Source organism: Coffea eugenioides, chromosome 9, assembly GCF_003713205.1.
Source record: "Coffea eugenioides isolate CCC68of chromosome 9, Ceug_1.0, whole genome shotgun sequence".
Classification (NCBI taxonomy): domain Eukaryota; kingdom Viridiplantae; phylum Streptophyta; class Magnoliopsida; order Gentianales; family Rubiaceae; genus Coffea; species Coffea eugenioides.
This window is the reverse complement of record NC_040043.1, coordinates 39,847,125-39,872,636: the sequence shown is the minus strand read 5'-3', so window position 1 is coordinate 39,872,636 and position 25,512 is coordinate 39,847,125. Positions and strand designations below refer to the sequence as shown.

The following is a 25,512-nucleotide window of genomic DNA, read 5'->3' as shown; positions in this document are numbered from 1 at the left end:
ATTTAGCAAATTTCCCTAATAATAAAATTAAAATATTTGGCAACTAAACATAACCTTCATTTCATTTCTATCCAAATTCCTAATTGATATTTGGCACAAGCATGTTATGCATTCTACGAGTATTTTAAAATATTATCTATACAATCCAATTAAATTTCTTAATTTTTTTGGTGTTTTATTTCAACACTTTTCTTATTTCATTTTTCTTTTTCACTTTTTTTCAACTCCATATTTTATTTTATTTTTAAATTTAACTTTAATCCATTGAATAAAAACTTTTGAAAAAAAACCAAATTATCATCCGCAGAAAAAGCAGGGCGAGGCATGAGGGAAATGGAGGCAGGGGACGAGGCGGAGGCGGAGGCGGAGGCGGGGGACGGTGGATCCGTCCCTACTCGAACAGCAGACCCAAGGGTTAACCAACCAACAATTTTTTGTTAAGATATTAAGCTAAATTGAGTGATGCGACGATACTACACGTAGCTTTATTAGTTAAGCAAATAGTGTTATCACCAGGAAAAAAAAAAAAAAGGTACAGATCGACAAAGATAATATTCATCCATGTCTCAAGTAGTGTAACTGTTGCACCCTCTTACAAATCCCAGCCACAATACCTTTTACCACGTGAACACTGAAAACACAATGCTTCAACAAAAACAAAACCAAGAAGGGTAGAATAAAATCCACCAAGCTAATTTAGCTGCTGAGAAAGTTCCCTCTGAAGTTTCACCACAAGAATGGAGATCAAGTAATTTGTTGATCAATCTGAACATTCCCAACCTGGAACAGCATCAGGTAAGTTAAGCATAACAGTAATAGGTAACAAGGCAAGAAGCAATAGAAAGTGGCTATAAAATTCTTATACTATATAAGAATGAGTTGTGGTCAAAAGGAGGTTTGAATCTCAGCCACATGAATAGGGACTTTTTTAAAATGTGAAATGTTTTGTAGTTTTTTTAAATTTTTGGTACAATTGAGAACAGCATGTGTTTAGATATATTTATCGAAATATCCTCATTTTGGTACATTTGAAGCTGTGATTTATGGGATAATTTCAAAAACCTCCACTGAGATTTGTCATAATATCACTTAACTTCCCTCAAATTTTTATTACTTCCCTTGTCAACTTGACAAGACTAAACATTCCTATCAAAGATCACAAATTAACAACATTACCCTTACTCTTAATAATTATTTAACCAAAAATCCAGAACAAAATAAAATTTTAAAATAAAAAAATATAAATTAAAAAAACAAATTAGTAACTAATAATGATTCATATTTCTTTACATTGGAGTCATGGTAGCATAGCAAAGGATATGAATAAATTAATCTTATGAAGATCAACCATTTTGGAGGATTTTAGAGAGTAATTAACACCTTAAAAAATTTCGCGCACAGTTACAATTAAGGAAGTCAAGATATTTTTTGGAAAAATATGTTTTAATTCATGGTGTTATTTAAGCCGTATTCAAAACTAAAATAATCTCACCATGGATATGAACTTTTCAAGGTGTAAATTTGGCTTTTATTCCAATACAACTAAAATAAATAGTTTACGTCAAGAAATTTACACCTTATAAAAATTTAATCTTATTTTTATTTTTTATTGTTTTTATAAATTTTATAAGTAGGATAATATACGGGTAATATTGAAACAAAAGTTTTATTTTTCTTATATTTCCTTCAAAAAGGGTTAAAATGTTGCAAGAAATGTTAATTCAAGGGAGGCAAGTGAGCTTTTAAAAATCTCAGAAGAGCTGAGTGATATTCTAAAAAACCTAGGGGAGGTTTCTGAAATTATCCCTTGATTTATGGAGACATTTGGATATTTTCTAGAATATGTAATTATTTTGCAATTATTTTTGCATTGAGTATAACTCATAAAAGCTTATGTGTTGGTGTAATTACTGAAATGATGTTATAGACAAATTAAATTAAAATATGGCTTTTGTCGTGCAATTAACACAAAAACATATTAACATGTTATGCAATTAACACGTTGCTATAACTAGCCGTTGGAGGATATTCCTTTATCCGTACTCTTAGGCAATTTTTAACTGACATCTACAGGGACCTTTTGGGAATGGTAAAATTGTAAAAGCATTGACTATTTCTTTTCAGAATGTATTATTATTTATTTAATCCTTTTTTATCATAAGTACCAAACACCCGCGCAATACGCGAGCACTCCTCCCAGTATATAGCATAAGATGAAAAGAAAGCAGGGTCCATTGCCCAAACTTGAAACAAAGGGAACGTATTCTATGTAGTACTTTAATTTTAAAAAATCCATTTCTTAAACAAACAAATTCAACTTTTCAAGTGTAAAAGATTTTCCAGCCAACAAGGACGATTAATAGGCTTTAGAAATGCACCTCCTTGGATCTATAGATGCACCAATAATACCAAGCATAATGCCTAAATAGCAACACATTCGTGAAATTCTCCAAGGAACATCAAAATAAACCAACAGATGTTCCATGCCACATACTATCAGTCCGGCAACAACTATTGCAAAATAATTTGTCACTCTGGGAGCAGCAAGGTTTCCCTTTATTTTATTTTTTGCAAGTGAAGGGTGCTCTAAGATAAACATGAGCATTTAACTTTCCTCTGGCAACACATTACCCACTTACCCAAATAGCTCCAACCTGTGGCTGCCTGTATATCTAGAGAACAACAAAACTACAGAGTTGAACATTTCTCACAGATATTACAATCTCTCTAAATGAGATAAACATAGCTGAACCACAAACTTGATCTTGCACAACCATATAAAAAGTTTTGGCAAACAAAAATTTCCCATTGAAACAAAATTCCCATTCAAAATTGAACAAAAGAATAATTTCCAGCAATAAAAAATTTAAAGCTCAAACACAAGTTCAAGATGTAGTAGCAAATGAACCAGAATAAACTAGATCTTAGGAAGAGGGTACTCACATCTTTCCCATGGCATCCATGCCGTGCTGGATGTTCAGGACTCTTCAAAGTCAGGCGTAAGCAAAATCTTTCCCATAACATGTCCAGCTACCTTGCCAGTACAGGCATAGTGTCCCAGCCATGGCACAAAATATCCAATAACAGACCACATATGCTGCCCATAGTCTGTAAGCTCCATAAGCTTGTGAGCAGCTGCTGCTTCAGACAGTGGAAATGTTTCGTACACCACAGGTTTCACAGATCCGTTTTCAATCTCTGGCCATACTTCTTTCTTCAGATGATCAACAATACACGCTGCTCTATCTAAAGTTTTCCACCATCTGTTAAGCACTGTAACACAAGCCAAAAGCCATACTGCTCATCAACTAAGTAGTTGAAATGTAAAAAACAAGTCACTGATAGAAGGAAAAAAAATACATTAAATAATGTCAACGTTATAAAAGCCCCATAAACTTCTTCAACTGAAAAAGTCAAAGTGCACAAATTCAATGACCAATATAGATTTACCTTGAACTCTTGCCTGCTTAGTCATTACTGCTGTTAAATACAAGTTTCCACCCTTGGGACCGTGTAAGTCAACGAAAAGCAGTTTTCCCCAATGGCTTAAGATTTTTAGATCTTTTTCCAAGTTGACAGCCCAACTGTCTACAACAACATCGATACCTGATATTGAAGAATTTCTCATAAGATTGTTGCGCAGAAAAGAACAGATATAGCACATATACCAACCAAAGCAACACATTCCCCTTGATTTGGGAAAATGGCCAATTTCGTTCCCAAATTTTTTTTCCGTGTCAATTTAGTCCATGTATAATTTTTTTTGCCAATTTGATCCTTATACTTATTTAGCGGTTCCAATTAAGGAATGCCGCGGCGGCACCACCATGTAAATTCAATCAAGTCACTAATTGAGCAACTAAGCAGGGTATTTCGGGTAGTTCACTGTTGGGGCCTTAACAAAAGAAGTAAAATCTAGAGTTGGGTGCTGAGATTTATGTCAGCAAGATTCCAATCGAGTTTTGAGAATATTGGGGCTTTATTGAAGAAGCTCCACTGGATTTCAGTTGAAAATTTCCAACCTTTATCACGTATCGGACTAAATCTTTCTGAAGATGCTTTGCTTCCAGATTTCCTACTCACTTTTGCAGTTCCTTTTAACTTTACTAATTAGGTTCGTTTAGGATAAGATGCTCGCCTTTTCAGAATGCAAATGATTTCCTATGCTTTCTCTGCATTTTTTTAATTGATTTTACTTAAATTGCAGCAAGTTGAGAAGGAAGTAAAGAAGAGGTAGAGAAAATTGTAGAAGACAGTACTTCTCCACCTAAGGAAAATGAAGAAAAGCCAAAAGATGAGAACACCCCTGGAGAAACAGCAGTAACATTGGTTGAAACAGAGAAAAAGATTGAGGAGAAACAAAGTGAACCACTTATAGTTGAAGAGGTCGTGAAAGCTGAGGTGGAAGAGAAGCCAAAAGCTGAGGAGCCCCCAAGTTTGCCTATTACATCAGCTGAACTGGAAGAAAAGATTGAGGATAAGCACATTGAGCCTGCTGCAATTGAAGAGATTAAGAAACCTGATGCTATCCCTGCTCTGGATATTTCTTCCAAAGATAATCTGGAATTAGCAAAAGAGTATGCTCCCAAAGAAGAAACTGTTAATGTTGCAGGAGTAGTGGATGACATTCTAAAACGTGAACCAGAAGGGCACTCAGAGATAAAAAAAAAAAATTGGAAACGCCACAAGAAGAACCCCCAAAAGGATCCGAGGAGGAGAGGAGTTTGGACAGTCTCTTGGAGACTTTTTTAGTCAAGAACCCAAGGTTTAGAATTGGGTCCTTGAGGGATTTAACTTCTTTTGTTACTGCCCCAACAGAGCACTACCCAAAATACCCCTGCTTAGTTGCTCAATTAGTGACTTGATTGAATTTATATCGTGGCGCCGCCGTAATGTTCCTTAATTGGAACCGTTAAGAAGTACAGGGATCAAATTGGCCAAAAAAATTATACATTGACTAAATTGACACGGTAAAAATGTTTAGGGACGAAATTGGTCATTTTCCCCCTTGAGTTTTCATGTCTGTTAAGTTCACTATGCAAAGCAAACTACTTTTATCGTCCCTACCCTTTTATTTAGCCAGCCAGCACAACTCTCCCTCAATGGACATCTAATGAAAATACACATTTTCTTGACAAAGTCACTTGAGGATTTCACTTCTTCTCTTCCTTTTCCAAATTGTCACAGTGGAAAATCAATTGAGGAAATCCAGAACCCAAAAGGAGATAGAACAAGTAAGCTAAGTCTACTTCATAATTAAGTTTGTAAAAGTTGACCTGCTACTTTGACTTTGGGTCCTAAGGAGAGGCCCCATAAAGGATCAATATACAGTTGTTGAATCTTGGGATCAAAAGTATATAATTTTTGAATCTTCAGTTCCTTTTGATCTTATTCTTCTTCTTGGTATGTAAAGTTCACAATTTCAATTTACATTATTGCATCACAGTACAATCTTAAGTTATTTATATAAAGTTGCAGCACTCCGAAAAGAAACTGATTTCATCTTAAGCAGCCATTATAGTCTCTGAAAAGTTTTACATGCATTTTTGTTACAAGATATTCCCTCAACTAGCATTTCATTTTGTTACGCCAGTTAACAAGAATAACTGTTTCTGGTGTAAAAAAGGATGGCATATCCTTAAAATAATAGTGAAGGGCGGCGAAATAGCAGTAAAGCAGGGTTTCAAGAAGATGGCCCCACATGAGATTGCCACTTCAAATTTGAAATGTTCCTACAACATCAAATTGACTAAAATTGATTTCCCACACACCTTACGCTCGTCCCCCATCCAACTGGTACAGGTACAAAAGCACCTAAGCCCTCAACAATACAAAATATAACAGTGGTTTTACTTGTTATAATGCCATGACCCAACTGCAGTTTTAATCCAAATGGTTATCAGTATGGTTCGAAGACTCGGCCGAGACCGAGACGTCTCGGCCGAGTCGTCTCCGTCTCGGCCTAGTCCGAGACGAGACCGCGACAAAACGTTTCCAAGATACGTGACAGGCCAAGACGTCACCATGAAGGGTTGAAATGACCGAGTCACTCCGAATCATCCCGAGTCAACTTGAATTTTTATTATTTATACTAATTTTTAATTATTTTTATTTATCATATTTTTTACAATTTTTAGAATATTAAATATTTCAAAAATTCACGTCTCGCCGAGACCGCGACCGATATGCCGAGACCGATGTGGAACGGTCCAAGCCGCGACCGCGACTTTGAACCATGGTTATCACAGAGCTAATGAATGTCTCAAGAGACACTAAAGATAATCATACCACTATTCACTAAAAGTGGCCGAGAGTAATTTCAACAGTGTCCACCTCTCTTACAAAAAAAAACTCATACATACTTCAACAAGCTCACATCCTCATCAGCAAATGCAAAATCCAAGGGTATAAAAAAAAATAAAAATTTAAAAAGTGGGAACGCTACAATGATACAAGTATTACCTTTCTTTCTGGTTTCCTCCATCACTCGAGTGACAAGATCTTCATTCTTGCAGTTAATGCAAATATCAGCACCATGACGCTTGTAGAAATCCAGCTTTTCATCAGTCTCTGAAAAAAAACATACATTCAACCCAGCAAAATAGCAGGAATAAGACAGTCCATGTAAATTAGAATGCTACAATATTTAACAAGGGAAGACTGAAGCAAACCTGCAGTGACATACACCACTGCGCCTTTGCATTTTGCCATCTGAAGGACAAATAACCCAACATAACCACAGCACTCATGCAACTGAAGTACAACAGGAAAGCACAAAATGTGCACCATCAACATCCAATTTACAGCACCACTCTTGAAATCAAAACCTCAACAAAGACATACTTCTAGATTAATTAAGTGTATCTTCTCTAGCAAAAGGATAGATTAAGCTAATTGTTAGAAATTTATGTCTTTTTTTTATTCAAATTTTAGAGCAAGTTTAAATCTTTAAATAATGCCCCAGTTGATTTCGGTTTGATGTTTTGACGTAATCCAGATAAATTGGTTCACTGGTCAGAAAACTTTACTAGGGCAAGTAGGTGTTCCTAGATCCTCCTCACGAGTGTAAATTTCAATTTTTACAAAAGAAATCTGATAATCCTAAAATACTCATTATGGACAGGACAGTGTCAAACACGTCATGCTTTATAACAAGTGTATTAAGAAATAAAACTGAAGGACCATATAATGGTTGTCTTCTTATAACAAAAGACAGTGAAATGAGCATAATAACAATTCCAAAACATTAAAAACGATGCATCTCCTCTTCCTTTCATAGGTAGCTACTTACAAAGCACAAAACTTTTCCAAGTATCAAGCATGTTTAGGAATTCGAATTTAGTAGTGTTAACTCATAACGTGATAATAGATCATCAGCCAAAAAATAAGGACTATCAAGGATTACCAATAACTTTCTTCCTCGTACTAGTTGAGCTTCAGATATAACTTTCCAAGCATTATGAGCAGCCTCCGGCAAGCTTGCAGCATGTGTAAGTGGAACATTTGAAGGAACAGGAAGAACCATCTTAGCAGATACTGCTACTTGCTCAGCATACCCCGCTCCATTGAGAAGGGCACACACCTGCAAAGGACCATTTATCGTCAGTGTTTCTTCAATCAACATTAAGTTAATTATTAGATGGTACTCATTTCCAACATTTTCTAATCGAGAAATACGAACAATAATCCATTTTTTTCTTCATTCTGCATTCTGACGACTTAACAAGCAATCTATGTGCCCTAAATCAACTAAAAAAATTGGGCTTGGACCTAATAGTCATGGTCTACTAATAACAGCAGAAAGAAAACTATCAGCATAAAGAATTTGGGCAGAAATTGAAATGTATTGAATCAACAACCCACTCAGTAACCCCTTGGCCAACAGCTAACTGAATTTGGGCAGAAAGAACTTGGGCAGAAGCAGAATTTGGGCAGAAAGTACTTACTTTGTCACCAACTTTCCACTCAGTAACCCCTTGGCCAACAGCTATGATAATTCCAGAACACTCCAACCCAGGGATGTACAAACCACCATTAAACGAATTTCTGGAGCCGAATAATCTACATTGCAAATCAATTCTATTCACCGCCGTGGCTGCAATCCTGATTAAGACGTCGTCATCTCCAAGTGGCGGGTCATCTAATTCCACCAGCTTCAACACATCTGGCCCTCCCGCTTTTTCAATAACTATTCCCTTCATAGATCGATGTCAGAACAACTTAAAATCAGAAGGAACTAAATTAGCAGGGAGTAGAAAAGGGTATCGTTATAAATATTGGTTTTCACTGGGGAAGGAAATTCCAAAACCCAAATGCAAATTTACAACAAAATTTCAGAAACCCTTTTCGAGACAAAAGACATGCAATCCACTGCGTCAACAAGGAGCGAAGCCAATCCCGCACCACCCGTGTGGTTTTCGCTCTTGATTTAGACTTTCTTTCTCCTTCTCCGCCAGAAAAAGAAAATTATTATTAAGTTAAAAGACAAAAGATTCAGAGAGCTAAGAATAGGGGTTTTATCACCAGGGCAGTACGTACAACGGTACAGGGGCAAATAGGAAGTCAAGATCTCCTCCCTCGAGTCTGCCTTCCAAGTTTCATTCTCTCTCCTCCCTCTCCTCCTCTCCAAATTTCACCCCCACCCGTGCATGTGATATTTTTCGTTCTCCTTCTCCTGAATCTCTGCCGTGCAGTTGCTATTCGGTGGAGAGTCTTCAAAGAGAGAATTTTGGGTTAAAGATTGATTCGTTATTTCTGTCTTTCTGCGCAATTTCTCATAAATTGGATGCGGGTAAGTTTTATTTTTCCTTTTTATTTATTTGTTTATACCCTAAAAGTCTCTGAAAATCGTGGTGAAAGTCTTCGTTCATGGATATCTGATGCGTCAATACGCGTTGACTCGGCCGGTCTTTTGATTCCTGAAGTCGAATCAGCTCGAATCTTCCGAGTCTGAACGAGTTTCCACCGGGTCTACCGTCTCCAGGATATGGCGGACCGGTTGTGGAGTGTAAGCTGAAGTTCTGGTGACGACTCGGCCGGGTCGATTCGGACATTGAGCCATGGACTTGTACCCTTGTGTATTCACTGGATTTTCTTGATTTGATTTGGTTGAAATCGGTTAAATCTCTTTTTTGAGGGCTTTAGGTTAATGTATATCGGTTTCTTGCGCATGTATTCGGTGGATTATGCTGATTTGATTTTTTGGATTTGGTGTTTTGGTTGAAACATCTCTTTTTGTTTGGTTTTAGGTTGCTATAACTAACAAAAGTTTACCCGGTCCTGAGGCTTTGACCGCCAGAATGGTGGATGAGTCCGTTGTGAAGGATAATGAAGTATTGATCGGTTTTATGCTGATGTATTTAGTGGATTATCTTGATTTGATTTGAATGAAAATTGGTTAAATCTCTCTCTGTTTGTTTTTTTTGGGGGGGGGGGGTGGTTTAGGTTGGTGTAAGTAACAAAATGAAGGCTGTATTTTATGACAAGTGTGGAGGCCCTGAAGTAATAACCCTTAGAGAGGTGGATGCCCCCATAGTGGGGGATTATGAAGTATTGATCCAGGTTGCTGCCACCACCTTCAACAGGATGGATCTTTGGCCACGATTAGACGAAAATGATGAAAATGATGCCTCAAAGAAATATCCTATCGGCATGGAATGCTCTGGGAAAATATTGAGAACCGGGAAATTTGTGGCCGGATGGAAGCAGGGTGATGAGGTTAGTCCCCTTTCCATTATCTAGTTACTTTTTTATTCTTATTGTACCCAAAATCAGAAATTTAAAAAGAATGCCTAAGAAGAGCGCCGTGAAATTTGTTTTTCTAAGAAGGCTTAGTCATAATATTAAGGATTATGATATTTTGCTCATTACTCAATAGAATTAGGAAATTTTAAGACATAGGATTGGATGGTTTATTGATCATTTTGTATTTCTAATTTTGATGCTTTGACAAGAATGTCGGGCAGGGCATTCACTCTCGGATTCAAACATGGGAAGGCCTTGGCAGTCTTCCAAAGAAAGAAGCCACTCGAATAAAGGGCATAAATAAGGCAGCTTCATATTAAACTAAAGATATTAAGCACAACAGACTTGTTGGTCTTGCATATAATTGCATCTTGACTGAGAGAGTAAGGTAGACAAACAATTATTTTTTAGAACCCGCCTAATCTACAATCTTCTGATTCTCAGAAGCTAACAGAAGAAAAGATGCAGTATCTTGATTAAATTCTATGTAATGATCAATAAAGTAGTTTGAAGTCTGTATTTGCACGTATGGGAATTCAGTAACTATCTGTTTTATCCTATGTATATTTTGAATATGGTTGACGTAAAACCATTATTCTTCATTTCGGTTTTGAATAAAAATCTAAATGGGGGCACATATAGTTATGCTTTTGGAAGCAGTAAAGGATGTTAAAGATGCAATAGAATGCATGCTAATGAGTTATCTCACATATTGGTGTTTTAAATTGAACCAGCCAGCATATCAAGCATATCATTAAGTCTAGGTATGGGAAACCTATACTTGATTGTTATTTTGTTAATTGTGCGGCTATCCACACACATTCTCTAGGTTCTGTCTTTATTTGGAATCAATAAAGCTGGCATGGCACAAGGACTTAGTTTGACTTGAATATGTCCTTTGTCCAAGAGCTCATCCACTTGTCTCTTAAGGTCAACGGATTCACTTGAGTTCATGCAATAGGCAAACAAGTTAGGGAGTTGAGAACCTGGTATGAAATCTGTTTAATGCTAGATATCACGCATGGGTGGTAGTCCATGTGGCAAATCTTCTGGAGCTACATCAGAAAAATCGGACAGCGGCTTGACAATTTCTGGAGGCGCTTCTTCAGAGTTGACAACTACTGAAATTTTCACCTCTTAGAAGACTAATACCATGATAACTCTTTGCTCCTTGCTCTTCCTTTCAAATTGCTTGTTGCTCAAAATGTGAAGAGGCTTCTTCCTCATCTCGATCACTTCATTAACCCTTGAATTCTCTTGTTTGATTGGTTTCTTCTTGTGAAACTTCTTTATAGTTTCAGCACTCATAGACTTTAAGACAATTTGGTGGTTATTAAACTTGAATGCATAAGTGTTCGACTTCCCATTATGATCCACATCTTGGTCATATAGCCAAGGTCGACCAAGAAGTATGTGGAAAACAGTCATTGGAATAACATCACATCATATAGAATCACTGTAAGGTCCATGTTTAATAAACATCAAGCAATGTCTCATTGCCGGAATAGAGCTACTGTTGATCCAAGCAACCTTGTATGATTCAAGATGTGGCTCCGTAGGCAACTTTTAGCCGTAGTACAATAGACTCTGAAACCACGTTCATGCTACTGTCACCATCAATAATGAGTTTTCTAGTTTCTTCTTGTCCATAGCAAACTAAGTTCTGAAAGATTGAAGTTCTTCGTCAGTCTTTCTTTTGTGAGTATATATGCCTCACAACTGAGAGATACGAGTGTCTTCTTCTTCCTCTTCCAAATCACCAACATTAAGTCGTGCCATCTCGTTCAAATCATCAGCACCTTCATCCTCCTCGACCTTTAGATTTTCTTTATCTCCGAAATCGGCATCAATGTGCAAGTTTCTCTTGTTCGGGCACTCCCATGCTATGTGTCCCTTCAAACCGCACTTGAAACGTGCATGCTTGTTCTTGTTTAGTTCATCGATTTTGGAAGCCTTAGTTTTTGTCTTTGCAGGCTTGGAAGTTGCTTGAGTTGCTACTGATATATATTGCTTGCTATTTGCAGCAAATCTTTTAGGAACTACCTCCCCGCCTTGAGTATTGAACCTCTTAATTAGTGTCTGTCGCAGGCTCTTTTCAAATGTAAGAGCTGCTTGAAATGCATTATCAACTATGTAGATATTATGTCCTATCAATTCTTTGCGAATTTCAAGCCTCAAGCGCAACTTAAATCGGGATAAAGCTTGTGTTGAATTTTTTGTTCTTCTGCAGCGAATTTTCAGCTCTTCAAACTTGTTCATATACTCAGCAACTGTCATTCCCTCCTGCCTTAAGCTATTCATATCATCAAAAGATCAGCTTCATAATATAGAGGCATGTACTTTCTCTTCAAATGCAGCTTCATCTCTTCCCACATCAAGGCTAGTTGTCCAGCAAGTCGAAGATCATGCTCGACTCTTTTCCACCACAATTGGGCTCGTCCAACAAGTTCCATGATAGCGAACTTAACCTTTCTCTCATCAGTTATATCATACCAATCAAAATAGCATTCCAAAGTAGCAAGCCAATCAGAAAAAACCTTAGGATCAATTCTTCTATCGAAATCAGGAATATCAACTCTTGCCTTTTTTGTGATGTCTCCTGCCAAATCATAAGTGGCTTGTCTCCCTTGCCTTGCCGATTGAACAATCTCATCAGCCATGTCAAGAAGAGAAGCTCGTGGTCTTCCAAAAGATTGATTTAATCTATTTTCACTCCTACCAGATTCAGTCTTGGTTGTCTTCAGGCTGTTCGGGATGCTCTGGTTCCTTTCCATTGATTTTGGCCCCAGATCCGGACCCATTGTTGCCTCTAGATTCTGGAATTTCCTGTTGTTCAGTATTAGAATTTACATCAAAAACTTTTGTCTTCTAACACAGCAACCCTCTTCAAGAGAAGGTTAATGATGTTATCCCGTTCCTTGTCTGTATTCAACTCCTAAAATTCAACCCACTTCTTGTTGTCATGGGAAATCCTGGCTCTGATTACCAAAATTGATGCAGCATGAAGACTTGGTAGGAACAACAGCTTTGTGGAAAGCTCAGATATTGAATTTCACTGGAATTTAAAATAGCAACTAGGAATAGGATGAGACAATATGCTTAAGAAGATGAAAATTTGATTAGTAATTCTAGGAATCTTTAGGCATCACACTTGAAGTTAGGATGTATCACACAATCCTAAGAAAGACATTAAGTCCGCAGAAAAATTTTATTAACGATAAAATTTGACTTCTCTTTTTGGAGAAGTCGTTATTTATAGGTACTAGAACAAAGCCAACTTTAATCCTACTTAGAGCTCCTAACTAGAATGGAATTCTAGTAAAAAGCTATAAATCTAAGTTTTCTTATTCCCATAATAACTAAAATACTAATTACCAATAATAATTACTAAACAAAAAATTAGCATAAATATAAAATCCCTGCAGCTAATTAAATTACTAAAATACCCCTGCTGGTGAAAATCAGAAAACAAACTCAATATGATTCGAACCAACTTCCAAGGTGGTTCCTTGTCATCAAAAACATGCCAAATCAATGCTTGGGCATGTGACACATCCTTTCCACGCCTCCTATAAACCTTAGTGGATTTTTGCACTTATCTCTATCAAGAAGGGTGTTGGTTTTACGTTGCTAATGTGCTATATCATGATCTTGAATAACAAAAAGTGTTGGATATGGATAAGTAGTTATTTCTTCAAAATGCTGCTTAGCTTGTGTAAAAAGGTTAAAAAAAGGGAAATGATCCAATGAATTAAGGTCACTTGATTTCAAGTAGCTTAGCTTTACCTTGGCTCTCTCCAAATGCAGCTCAATGTCTTTTTCTAAGCCAATTTTGTTTTAATTTAAAATGCATTTGTGATGGTAGATCATCTTTACATGTCTGTATCATAACTTTATTTTATTTGTAGGTTTGTGCTCTCCTTCAGGGAGGAGGATGTGCTGATTTAGTGGCTGTACCTGCATATCATATCATTTCACCTCCAAAAAAGTTGGATTTAGCTTCTGCTGCTGCCTTGCCGCGTGCAGCATGTCTCATTTGGCATTGTTTTTTTCTCATGAACAAGCTTACCAATGGTCAAAAAGTTTTGGTAATTTGTTATGTCATCAAAATTCAAAACCTTGGTCTGTGTAGCTTGGCTTTTCCTCGTTCCTTTTTTTGAAGCAAAATGAGAAGTTTGAGTTCCTTAAGTTGCAGATACATGGAGGAGCAGGGGGAGTTGGAACATTGGCGATTCAGATTGCGAAGCACTATGGCTGTCAAGTATTTGCAACCGCAGGTATTGTTGCTCTTGTTTGACTTGTTAATAAGATTGTCTTGAATCTGCTGTATGTAAAGGAATCTAATATGATTATTTACTGATACCATTATACCATTTTATAGATTTCTAATTGTTAAAATTGAAGAAGAATTCATTTATTCGAGTGCAAAATTGCCAAAATTTTAGTTGTTGAGTAATTTATCTCTTTTATTGGCTACCAGGAAGCAAGGAAAGGGTTGAACTTTGTGCAGCATTAGGAGCTGATGTTTGCATTAACCACAAGGAGGAGGATTTCTCTCAACGTGTAAAAGCTGAAACTAATGGGGCTGGTACTGGTGTCTTCTTTGGACTTTAAAATCTTTGCATTCCTAGTTTTACTGTGATTTTTGGCAGACTTTCATCTATAATATTTTTTGGTCCAAGGAAGGCTGTTGATGTCAACTTTACTAACGAGTCAAGAAACGGAACTTGAACAATTGTCAATGGAGCCTACAGCGTTTCAATTTCTTCTATTTCATTTGGCTATCCATTTTAACATGTCAACCATGGGAGCAAGGGCATCGGTGTTGCCACTTTTGCCTTTCCTTTTTGCCCTCATGCAAATTTTTTTTTAAAATAATCGAGGATAAGTTACGAACTATGATAATTTTTGACAACTCCCTCAATTCTTTTCTTGTAACTTTCTTTTGTGTATTATTTTGCATGCATTTGGGCATGCCTTTCGCACTAGTCTTGATTATTGCTTTGATAATTGAGTCAAAAGGATTGCGTGTTTTTTTCAATTAGCTACAGAAATCATGGTATGATTCAACTTGCTTCTTTTTGGGTAGGATAACATCAATTGGGGAACAAAGTTTGCTTTTTTTAAATTGAAACATTTAGATTGTAAGGCTCCGTTTGATAAAATTGAATCTAAAATTTGAAAACTTAAACAATTAATTTGCTAAATTTTAAGCACTGAAAAGAAATACATGAATGTCTGAATTTTAATACTGAACCTATTTATACTGTTGGATAAACATTTATAATTGAATGCTTAATAAGTTGAAATTTATGATTTTGCCCTTATATCTTTTCATCCAAAAAAGAAATAGAACCGATGATTTAATTAGTTTAAAATTGTTAGATATAAAAATGACAATATTTTTTTTAAATCAAATTAATAAAAAAGATGAAATATATTATATGAGAAGTATGGAGAAGATGTGAAAGTCATTAAAAAGGGAGAAAAGAGAAGTAGACAACCATTAGATAGAGAATATCCGGTTACTTAATTAGATAAGAATTTTGAATAGAGAATATCAGATTGTTTAATTAGATAAGAATTGTAGACATAATTAACAAACAATGATAGATTTAGTAGATAAGATAAGGTAGTTGAAGTAATTTTGTTGATTCTTATCAGAATTTAGCATTCAGTTACGATTCTTGTGCTGAAAAAAATACACAGAAGTTCAGCACCGCTTAACAAGTTCAGTGGATGGATTTTTATTTATCAAACACCCAAAACATCTGAATATTTGAAAAAGTTGAGTTTTAGCACTCTTATATGTTATCAAACAGACCTTAACTTAAAATTGGAGGTGCCAATGAAGTATATGACCTTGCTTTCAGTGGACAAAATTATAGGAAAAATAATAATTGAGGAATTTGGAGTGTTACATTCCCTGTTCATGTCGAGGTCGATATTGAATTATAGTAATCTGTTTTATTAATGGAGAACCGCTACACAATACAACTAGAAAATGTCAAATGAAGCAAGGTCATATAATTTAGATGGACAAAATTATAGGAAAAATATTGTGAAGCTGCCATGTTTTATTTCTGTTCCACTCTTTTTGTAGTTCTTTTTTGACCATTAAACATGTGAATCTTGTTTTGCTTCCCTGAGCAATTGTGTATGCCTTCTTCGTGTTGCATTTGAGTCTAACTTAATGTTGGTTCTTTTGGCATATGTCCTTTATAAGGGGTCAACTACATACTTGATTGTGTTGGAGTGAACTTTTTGAACCAGAATATCAAAAGCCTCGCGTACCGTGGCAAGTTGATAATAATTGGATTTGAAGATCCATGGGGATTCGTAAATTTCAACAGCAAGGCGCTTGAGGATATGGAACTTGAAATTATGGGTAATGTTAATATGGAATTTTCTTACAAGAAACAAATGGGTCCTCTCACTTGCATTTAGATTGTTTACATACATGTTAAAATGACTTGATTTACTGTTGGCAGGTGCAGACTTAAATACTTTACATTTGGTTGAAAAAGCAAGGCTACTTCTGCTAGTCAAGAAGAACATATGGCCATTAGTTGAAGTAGGTTCAATCAAACCGATAATTGGCAGGACTTACACATTCGACAAAGCTGTTGATGCACATAGGTTGATCGAAAAACATGGCAATCTAGGAAAGATCCTGCTAATTCCTGATAACACCTAGTTTTCATTCTATTTGTAAAGATCCCATATTTATGGTGAATTGTGGTGGCTTTTGTAGTTTATGTTCGCGGTGTTTAATTGTAGAGTCTGCTCGATGATGCCCAGTAGTGTATAATGAAAGATAAATAACAAATAAAAGTTACATTGAAATTGGCTCTATGAATGTAAATTTCAATCTTATCCAAAGGAAATAAGACATAGAACTAAAGTTATATTGATCCAAAAGTACATTAGTAATGTAAATATCAATCACGTTTGGAGGAAACAAGATATACAATAAAAAGTTACACTGATCCAAAAGTACCTATACTTTGAACAGCTAACTATAGTCTTGTTTCGTAGTGCTTTTTGGACACCTCAAATTCTCAAATAACTTCTTCTGCCATAAGGTTTTCACCACAAAATACTCCAATATCAACATGCAATCAACAATACTCCTCCAATGAAACTAAGAGACTAAACTTCGCCCGTAATCCTCAGTTCTGATCAAGTCAGATACAAGGAGAAAAAGAACTTTCAGAGAACATTGTGCAAGTTTCTAGTCTGGGGAATTGAAAAGTTAAAACATATATGACATAAATGTAGAAAGCGATTACGGAGAACCAGCCAAAAAAAAATCCCAGGGGGAAAAAGGAACAGTTAAAATTCATTAAAAAAAAAAAAACAGCTGACAAAACCAGAAAAAAGGGAAAGGGAAAAGAATTCAGATTTTGATCAAAGCAAAATTATTATCAGAATCTGCTGATGGCAGTCAAGCATTATCCTACATCAAATGAGAACTTATTAAAACAAACCACTATGATTGCATACTCTATCCAAACAAATTGCCATTTAGGCATTTGATTTGTCTCCAACAATTTCAGCCACATGGTTAATAATCTTCTATGCCAAGCATCATTGTATGCCTTGAATATCGAGAAAATGACTGGCAAAGCGTGAGACAACAAATTCAGAAAATGTGAAAGAAAAGAAAAAAAATGAACTACATGAAGAAGATTTTTCACATTTAGCTATTTATGAAAGAACAACAAAATTTGAAAGAAAGGAAAAATCTGCTTTCACTGTGTATGTTGACAAAATTATATATCTTAGATTAAATAATCAAATCTAAACATTTTGAGTGGCGTAAATAAATCTTAAAGCTTTTAGCAGAATTACCATCACTAATGCTTCAAGCTTCATCACGATCCACTTCAATTAACCTAAAAATGAATAATATTAAATAGGTTAGTCGAGCAAAAACACAACTTGAAAACAAAAACAAAACCATTTCTTATACAGATACAGAAATATAAAAGGTTATTTAAAGTTTTTAAACAAAATGACAATTCACTTCCCCAATTCTAAAATGTGCTCAGAATCTAGTAGCTAGCTAAGACGTCTCATTCTTGGGCAAACGTCTTTTTACCTAGAAATACTAAAACCATGTAAATTAAGGACCATTATGTAACGTTCTTGTTCTTCAATTGGTGTTCTTTGACATAAATAGAATGAAACACTTGTTCTAATTTTTCGTTATGAAAGAAACAGAAATGATACATAGATATAGTTTTAAGAATAATTAAACATAAACATTTTTTATTGCATAAAACATTTTGCTCTTGTTTAAAAAAAATTTTCTTCCATCCCTCCCAAATTAACATTCTTCGCTCTCTCCTACCTTCGTTGAAGAAAAACTACCAACTGGGGTTGGGCCAAGTGGTAAGCAGCTTGGTTCCGCTTAAGCAGGTCTCGGGTTCGAAACCTGACGTATGCAGCTATCCTTGTTGGGAGACTCACCCACCACAGCCAGGTGTGCGACCCGGGTCGACCAACGGATTAGTCAGGGCAAAGCCCTGGATACCGTGGCAGGCAACCAAAAAAAAAAAAAGAAAAACTCAATTAACTGAATTCTTATCAGTAAATTACCACAATAAACATAACACATCAGTACTACTATCACTCATTATATCCACCTACTATCAATATCACCAATTTATTAAAAAATTCTCTAGACTAAGCACTGAAAATAATGCAATTATATTAAAAATTTCTCTAGACTAACACATCAGCACTACTACCACTCATTATATCCACCTATTATCAATCTAGCATAGGGTGTGTGAAACTACAATATGAAGCAAAACAATAGCAACAAAGCCTGAGGATTAGCAGAAAGCAAAGAACTTGTGTTTGCCAAACCATAAATAGGCATTAAGCACTAAACATCTGAATTCTGAATGCATTTCCAAAGTTTCACATCCAAATTGATTAAGAAACCAAAATTAAAGAAAAATCCAACTGAAAAAATCGGAAAAAGGTAAAGAAAAACAAATCTAGATTTTTTCATCAAAGAAAACTATCAAATTCTGCATATGATGAATTTCAACCAGCTAAACCTCTTATTTCTTTTGGGTGGTTCTACTTAACCACAATGCAAAACATAAAGGACCGAGATTGGAATCTGAAATATTAAAATCTCCAAAAAAATTCAACTCCTATAATGCAGATACATGTTAAATACAAATACTAAAGCAAATCATATGATTTTTTCCCAAACAAAATCTGCTTTTTTGAAGCAAATCATGTCCACATCATGCCTGTGCTACCATACGTTGTGCTATAGCCATAATAAAAATCTCTTCTATAAGATCGTAAAGCAAATGACTTCCCAAAAAATGGCAGAAATAAATCTTGGTGAATATATCAACATGAGTAAATGTTTTTTACCTCCTGCAGTCTTCAAGGCAATAAAAAAACACTGATTCCTAAAGCAAAAATATTTACCCAAGCAACAGTAAAATGTTGAGATCTAAAGACACTAAGCCAAGTATAACTGAGCAAAACTTCTCTAGCAAAACTACTGCATTGGGCAAATATGCAGCCATAATTTCCTAATCTTATACCTGTTAATGGTCTCTAAATACATGCTAGGAATAAACTCTCCACATGTAATAGTCTTTTATACACAGACATACATATACTAAACATTTTAATCTTTTGTCCAAATCAAAACATCATATGCAAAAAACAGATAGACACACAGACCAGCCATTTTTGTAATAACTGATTATCTAGGTGTGATATTTCAAGTAAACCTCTTTTTGTTCCTAATACAAGAAACACACATGGAACAAAATGTTATCTGGTGATTAGCAAATGAAAGATAATGAACAAATTATACCTTAGCAGCATCTTCCAAGGATTTGTGGTAGAGTTCACTACTTAAATTCTGCAAAATGAGAATCAAGAACCACCAAAATAATTCAGCAGAATGCAGTGTTTTATCACCAAATTACATATATCTTAGGCAGCATCTAGTTGAAGTTCATACGGAGTTGCTCTGTCAATTGATAAATCTTTAACAGGCCTTCTATGCTTGTTCTTTCCCATGTTAAGACTCCTCTCACTCCACTGCCAATTAGTCCCGCTCTAACTTATTTTGTCTAACCTGTTAACATATTAATTAGTCATATAATAATCCTTTAATTGCTAAAAACACATGCCATACACAATATAAACCCAGAAGGAAAACCCATCTAAAATAAGTTGCATGATAAAAAGTAGGAAGGCTACTATTATCAAACTGTTCACTAATGAATTAAAGGAGTGAATTTCAAATTATTAGAGCCAATTTTCACATTCAGTTTCTACCATCTATAATTGAGCATAGACTTTTCTGATTCATGACATTTGTTCAAAATCTGGTATTTTGATAAAATAGAAGGCTGAAGGAAAAAACTCATCAGAAGATTGCACCTATATAATATCCAACCTCACACTTTTTCTTTTGTCTAAACAAATAGACCAATCAAAATATTATGGGTAAAAACCCTGCACCATGACAAAGATTACACATTCGCACTCATGGGGAAAAATCTTAAATAGAAGACCTCTCCAAGAGATTAGCAATTAAAAACAGATACAAGAGTTGAGAGTAGCGATTTACCTGCGTATAACCATTTATAGAATAGCAACGAAGCAGGTCGACAATCTTCTTGGAGCAAGATATGTGAATAAGGCATAGGCAAGACAAACTGCAGACATATTTCTATTATTTCGACCTATAACATCAGAAGGCGTTAGGGAAAAATTTCTCAAATTTCTTACATGTGTTTTGATGCTTCATAGACATGGGAAAAATCGAGATATGCATATGGCAAGAAAAACAAGAAGAAGTCAGTAATAGAAAGGGAAGGATGCAGCAAAGCACATTTAACCATATAGAACCTGTTTTAAATAAGGGATCAACAAAAACTTACAAAATCTGATTAAAGTGTTGGAGGAAATTTGTAATATTTCACCTGCAAGATCAGAATTGTAATATTCCCCAATTTTATGAATTGGAAAAATTTATAATGATTTCATCAGTAATCATAACTTTCAATGAAATAGGGTGAAAACAAATGCTATTGAACCTGGACTAAAGATCTTAAAGGAATGGAGTAGCCAAAGAAGACTTGCAACCTCTTATTGATGAATTTACTAAAATAGGTAATACACTAAAGAAACTGACTCTAAATCTAAAGGAAATGCAGTACCTTCACAAAATTTCATACTCCACTTTTTTCAAGAATAGTAAATAGGGTAAAGTGACCAGAAAACTATAGTAAAATGCTAAGAAAAAAATGAAGAGAACACTAAAACATCAAAACATGCCTTTAAGGCTAAATGAAAAAAATTAGCCTCCTTTTTGCTTTGTTCCTTCATCTAACAAAAATTTAGAATAAATAAATATCAGAAAAATCCAATTTATTAGGAAAAATAAAAGAAAAAATGAAATTATATTAACTTTTCTCTATGGGAAAAAGACAGAGAGCTGACAATGCTCACCTTGAGAAAAGAATTCGTAGATCTTAACATCTCAAGCTACAACAAACATTTGAAACTTATGAGAGAGCATAGATAATTAATATGTTAGACCATCAAATCTATCATAGGATATGTGAGACCACAATAAGGAACAAGAAAATGAGAATAAAGCGTAAGGATTAGCATGAAGTGAAGAAATTGTGTTTCCCAATTAATAACCAAACATTAAGCACTAAACATCTAAAATGCATTTCCAAAATTACACATCCAGTTCATACAGATGCAATACTTTTTAAGTTGAATATATTCCTTTGTAATAAAATCCAAAAGCATAACATACAAAGGACACAAAAGAAGGGGGAAAGGTGATTTGTTGCTTTTAGCCAAGGAAAGATTAGCAAAAAAATGCCAGAAAAAAAAAAAAACCAAAGGCAAACCTGAAGTGAACATTTTGCCAAAAACTGAACTATTCTTTCCTTCTTCTCGTGCTCCATTAGTCTTCAAGATATGCAAATCATGTCAATCTAGGTGATAAGAAAACAAAACAAAATATTAACAGATCATGATTTTGTTTAGCGAGTTAAGGAGACTTGCCTGTTTTTTTTGGAACACCCTTTTATTTCCTCTTCTTAGAGGCCGAGAGAGATTTTTTGTGGCTCCCAAAAGAAAAAAAGAATTAACAGAAAACTTATGGCAAGCAAAAAAGGAAGAAATTATACATAAAAAAGGGAAAACGAAGGTGAGAAAATAAAACCTGTGAGTAGCCAGATGAAAAAATAGTGAGCGATCTACAAGATCACACAAAAAATTGTGGTCCAAAAAAAAGTAACAATTGATGGTCAAGGATGCAAGTAACAATGCATCAGAAAATGCATGTCAAGGATGTACAAATTAAAGGATAGAATATAGAGAAAAGAGTAAAAGAAGAACAAAATTAGAATAACTAACCAGTGTGTATGAAGAAGTCCAACACTGCAGAACTGAATAACAACAGAAGCTATCAAAGAAACCATGATCATGTAAGAGATAATAAGAAAAGGTGACAAAAAAATGGGAGAGAAAAAAGAGAAGCTGATTTGGTGATAATAATTTAGAAGGGACAGAAAAAAATTAAAATGGTCGAACCAGTGCATGAGAAAACAGTAAAGCAAGCAAGAAATAAGAAACAAAGCAGTATGACAGCAATTCCGAAATATTTGAAGAATTAGAGAAAAACAAAGGAAAGCGAAGCGTAAAACCAACATGCTCACCAGGAAGCAGCAACGGCAACACTAGCGCAAACTAAAACCAAACCAATAAATTGGGAAAAAGGAAGGTTCAAAATAGCTAAAGAAAAATGAAGAACAATACTTATGAGGCAGGTCTGCCATTGGCCGATTGGAACTCCATTAGTAGATGCACAATTATCACTGTTCATGATGATGATCAGTAGAAAATCCGCTGTGAAAAAATTGCCGACTTTCATGATGATGATCAGTAAAAGAAGATATCTAGGCTCCTTTAACATTGTTTTTTGAGCAAAAGGATCCATAGGGCATTAATTTACTCTTCACAATTTGTGTTTCCTCACTACAATTCAGTGAGACAAACATGAAAGAATATTAATTAAAAATGAATACCTTCAGTGCATTGGCTAATCACATCAGTTAATTTCTAGGGACTTCATTTTTTTTCCTTTTGCAAGATGAGTTTTTGCTTGATTTTCTGATGACTTCAAATTTTTAATTGAGATGTGATCATTGCCAATTAATAGATGGTTCCTTTTATTCCTTTATTTTTTATGGTTGGGTGGGGGATTGGGTGGAATTGTTCTAATATTGCCTGATGAAGAGATGAAATAATCTTGCAAAAAAAAGTGAAAAATTTCATTACATGTTGTAGGAAAATAATTGGGGCTCGATACTACCTAAAGCATTATGAGGCTGAACATGGCCCTGTTAAGGAAAAAATGGAATTCCGTTCACCTAGAGACAAAAATGGTCATGGAACTCATACAGCATCAACTATCGGAGGACGAAGAGTTCCTAATGCTTCTTCCTTGGGTGGATTCGCCAATGGTACTGCCTCTGGTGGCGCTCCTCTTGTTCGCCTAGCCATCTATAAAGTCTGTTGGCAACCTGATCCTCTAGATGAAGTAGTATGCCCGGACGGTGATACGCTTGCTGCCTTCGACGATGCCATCAAGGATGGTGTTCATGTTATTAGCCTCTCCATTGGTAGCAACACTAGCTCTCCGTATGCTGAAGATGGCACTGCAATTGGATCATTGCATGCCCTGAAGAGAGATATCATCGTGGTATGTAGTGCTGGTAATTCAGGGCCAACTCCATCATCTGTGTCAAATGTAGCTCCATGGCTCATCTCAGTTGGTGCTAGTAGCATTGATCGAATATTTCAATCAACAATTGTTCTGGGAAATGGCCTGATTGTTCAGGTACTAAAAGATAATCCAACAATCTTAATATTGCAAATGAACACTTAGATCTTTACCTTTCCTCAAAATATGATTTTGCCACACTCAGAGAACACTTACTGTATATGTTAACAAAAAGATCACTAACTGTAAAAGAAATGGTGACAAGTGTACTATATCATTTGCTATATAGTACTTGCCATTCATTATTTTTGCCAAAAAATTTTTCTTTAATCAGAAGAGTCATTGTCCATCAATTGCAACATGCACAAATAAAAAAAATTTAGTGGCATTTCCAACAATAATGCATGGTAAATTATTTTTGTTTATATGATATCAAAACTTGTTTTTTAATCTTCACAACAGGGGCGTACAGTAACGCCATTTAGGAAGACCAAGAAATATCCTTTGGTGTATGCTGTTGATGTGGAAATCCCGGGCAAAACCACCAATCTGACTACCGGGTTTGCATTTTCACCCTTTCTTCAGTTTCTTTACTCCTTTTTTTTTTTAGACTTCACCTTGGATAACATACACCATTTCTACTCATTTATGAGCAAACCTTACAGGGGCTGCTTTCCTGGTACGCTTTCCAAAAAGCTTGTTAAAGGCGAAGTTGTTTTCTGCTGGGTAGGATTCATTTCTCAGGCATTGGAAGTAAGAAGAGCAGGGGGAGTGGCTGCCATTTTTGGCAACCCTTACGGCGGAAAAGGAGTAGATGAAAGCCCTTTCCTACTCCCTGGAACAACTGTGCTTCAGAATGATAGAGCAACAATAGTGAGTTATATATTGAATAATGAAAATCCAACAGCAACACTTTTCCCAGGAAGAACTATTATTGGTACTGGACCAGCTCCATTTATGGCTCCTTTCACAGCACTAGGTCCAAATGGAATTGAACCAAATATTCTCAAGGTAATTTTACTGTTTAACATGAAAATTCTGTAGGTAATTATTGTTGAAGTAAATTAATGCGATCCATAATTTGGTAACGGAACAATGTTCTTGCACTTGGGGGGAAGGAATTCAAAAGATTCAAAACAATATAGGTGTTATTCTGCATAGAAATATTAGTGTTTCTTCCTTCCACCCTATTTTGAGAAGGGTATGAGTAATCTTTGTGTCGTTAACAGTTTCATGTCTATTACATAGAAAATGATATATTATCATTTGGAATAAGCTAACATACCGTGCTCTAAAAAAGTTTTTCTCATCCAAATTTAGTATTCTGTTATCTTTTTTTTTTCATTTCCAGATGCATAATAGAAAGAATTGTAGCTGTTCTCTTTTACTCAATTCCTTAAAACTTATAACTCAACAAGTTTAACTCATCCAGCAAAATAAGAATAGTTATGCTTCTTAACCAAAATACTTACACTTTTGTCAACCATTTCATTTTATTTTTTTCCAATCTAGTTTTGCACAGTTCTCTCATGGATTTTAAAATTCAAATATTTAAATTGATTAGTTTCTTTTCCACAAAATATTCATATTATTAACAATAGTTGGTTGAATTCTTTCATTCTACCAGCCAGATATTACTGCTCCAGGACTAAACATATTGGCCGCGTGGACTGAGGCATCGCCTCCAACTCAGCTTCTTCAAGATCATCGAGTTGTTAAGTATAACATTGCATCAGGAACTTCTATGTCTTGCCCACATGTGTCTACCGTAGCTGCATTGTTAAAAGCTATACATCCTGATTGGAGTAGTGCTACAATAAGATCTTCTCTAATGACCACAGGTTGTACATTTCTATTACTTTTTAGTTTTTACACCTGTTCAGTATAATCTCTAATTGACACATAGGTTAGTATGTTATTTCTTCTTCGCCTCATCTATACAAATTTTTTTTTTACTTTCTTTA

General features: G+C 35.3%; 3 protein-coding genes and 1 long non-coding RNA gene across 7 annotated transcripts; 2 read left to right on the top strand and 2 right to left on the bottom strand.

Moving 5' to 3' along the window:
• Positions 1 to 668: 668 nt before the first annotated feature.
• Positions 669 to 8,631, bottom strand: LOC113783862 (quinone oxidoreductase PIG3-like). Of its 3 annotated transcripts, XM_027330105.1 has the most exons (8): positions 8,539 to 8,619; positions 7,947 to 8,444; positions 7,406 to 7,582; positions 6,672 to 6,753; positions 6,463 to 6,570; positions 3,451 to 3,606; positions 2,944 to 3,273; positions 669 to 780 (listed from the first exon to the last, which is right to left on the bottom strand). In XM_027330105.1, the coding sequence occupies exons 2-7, from the start codon at positions 8,199 to 8,201 to the stop codon at positions 2,978 to 2,980; spliced, it is 1,074 nt and encodes a 357-aa protein (XP_027185906.1). In that variant the 5' UTR covers positions 8,202 to 8,444; positions 8,539 to 8,619; the 3' UTR covers positions 669 to 780; positions 2,944 to 2,977. The 3 variants fall into 3 exon arrangements, with proteins under 3 accessions (XP_027185906.1, XP_027185908.1, XP_027185905.1); XM_027330107.1 differs by having other exon boundaries at positions 6,672 to 6,711; positions 7,947 to 8,631; XM_027330104.1 differs by having other exon boundaries at positions 7,947 to 8,560.
• Positions 8,632 to 8,696: 65 nt separating this feature from the next.
• LOC113783861 (quinone oxidoreductase PIG3-like) lies at positions 8,697 to 16,585 on the top strand. 2 transcript variants are annotated; one of them, XM_027330103.1, is made up of 8 exons: positions 8,697 to 8,791; positions 9,249 to 9,332; positions 9,445 to 9,717; positions 13,653 to 13,832; positions 13,940 to 14,021; positions 14,225 to 14,332; positions 15,971 to 16,132; positions 16,242 to 16,585. In XM_027330103.1, exons 1-8 carry the CDS (start codon positions 8,786 to 8,788, stop codon positions 16,439 to 16,441), a joined length of 1,095 nt encoding a protein of 364 aa, XP_027185904.1. In that variant the 5' UTR covers positions 8,697 to 8,785; the 3' UTR covers positions 16,442 to 16,585. The 2 variants fall into 2 exon arrangements, with proteins under 2 accessions (XP_027185904.1, XP_027185903.1); XM_027330102.1 differs by having other exon boundaries at positions 8,699 to 8,791; positions 16,236 to 16,585.
• A 3,210-nt stretch (positions 16,586 to 19,795) lies between these two features.
• LOC113782666 lies at positions 19,796 to 20,742 on the bottom strand. The gene is made up of 3 exons (XR_003469829.1): positions 20,682 to 20,742; positions 20,369 to 20,483; positions 19,796 to 19,870 (listed from the first exon to the last, which is right to left on the bottom strand). It is a non-coding gene; the product is annotated as an uncharacterized LOC113782666 (long non-coding RNA).
• A 1,825-nt stretch (positions 20,743 to 22,567) lies between these two features.
• LOC113782554 (subtilisin-like protease SBT5.6) lies at positions 22,568 to 25,436 on the top strand. The gene is made up of 6 exons (XM_027328441.1): positions 22,568 to 22,659; positions 23,113 to 23,665; positions 24,011 to 24,108; positions 24,214 to 24,559; positions 25,176 to 25,389; positions 25,432 to 25,436. The coding sequence occupies exons 1-6, from the start codon at positions 22,568 to 22,570 to the stop codon at positions 25,434 to 25,436; spliced, it is 1,308 nt and encodes a 435-aa protein (XP_027184242.1).
• The last annotated feature ends 76 nt before the right edge of the window (positions 25,437 to 25,512 follow it).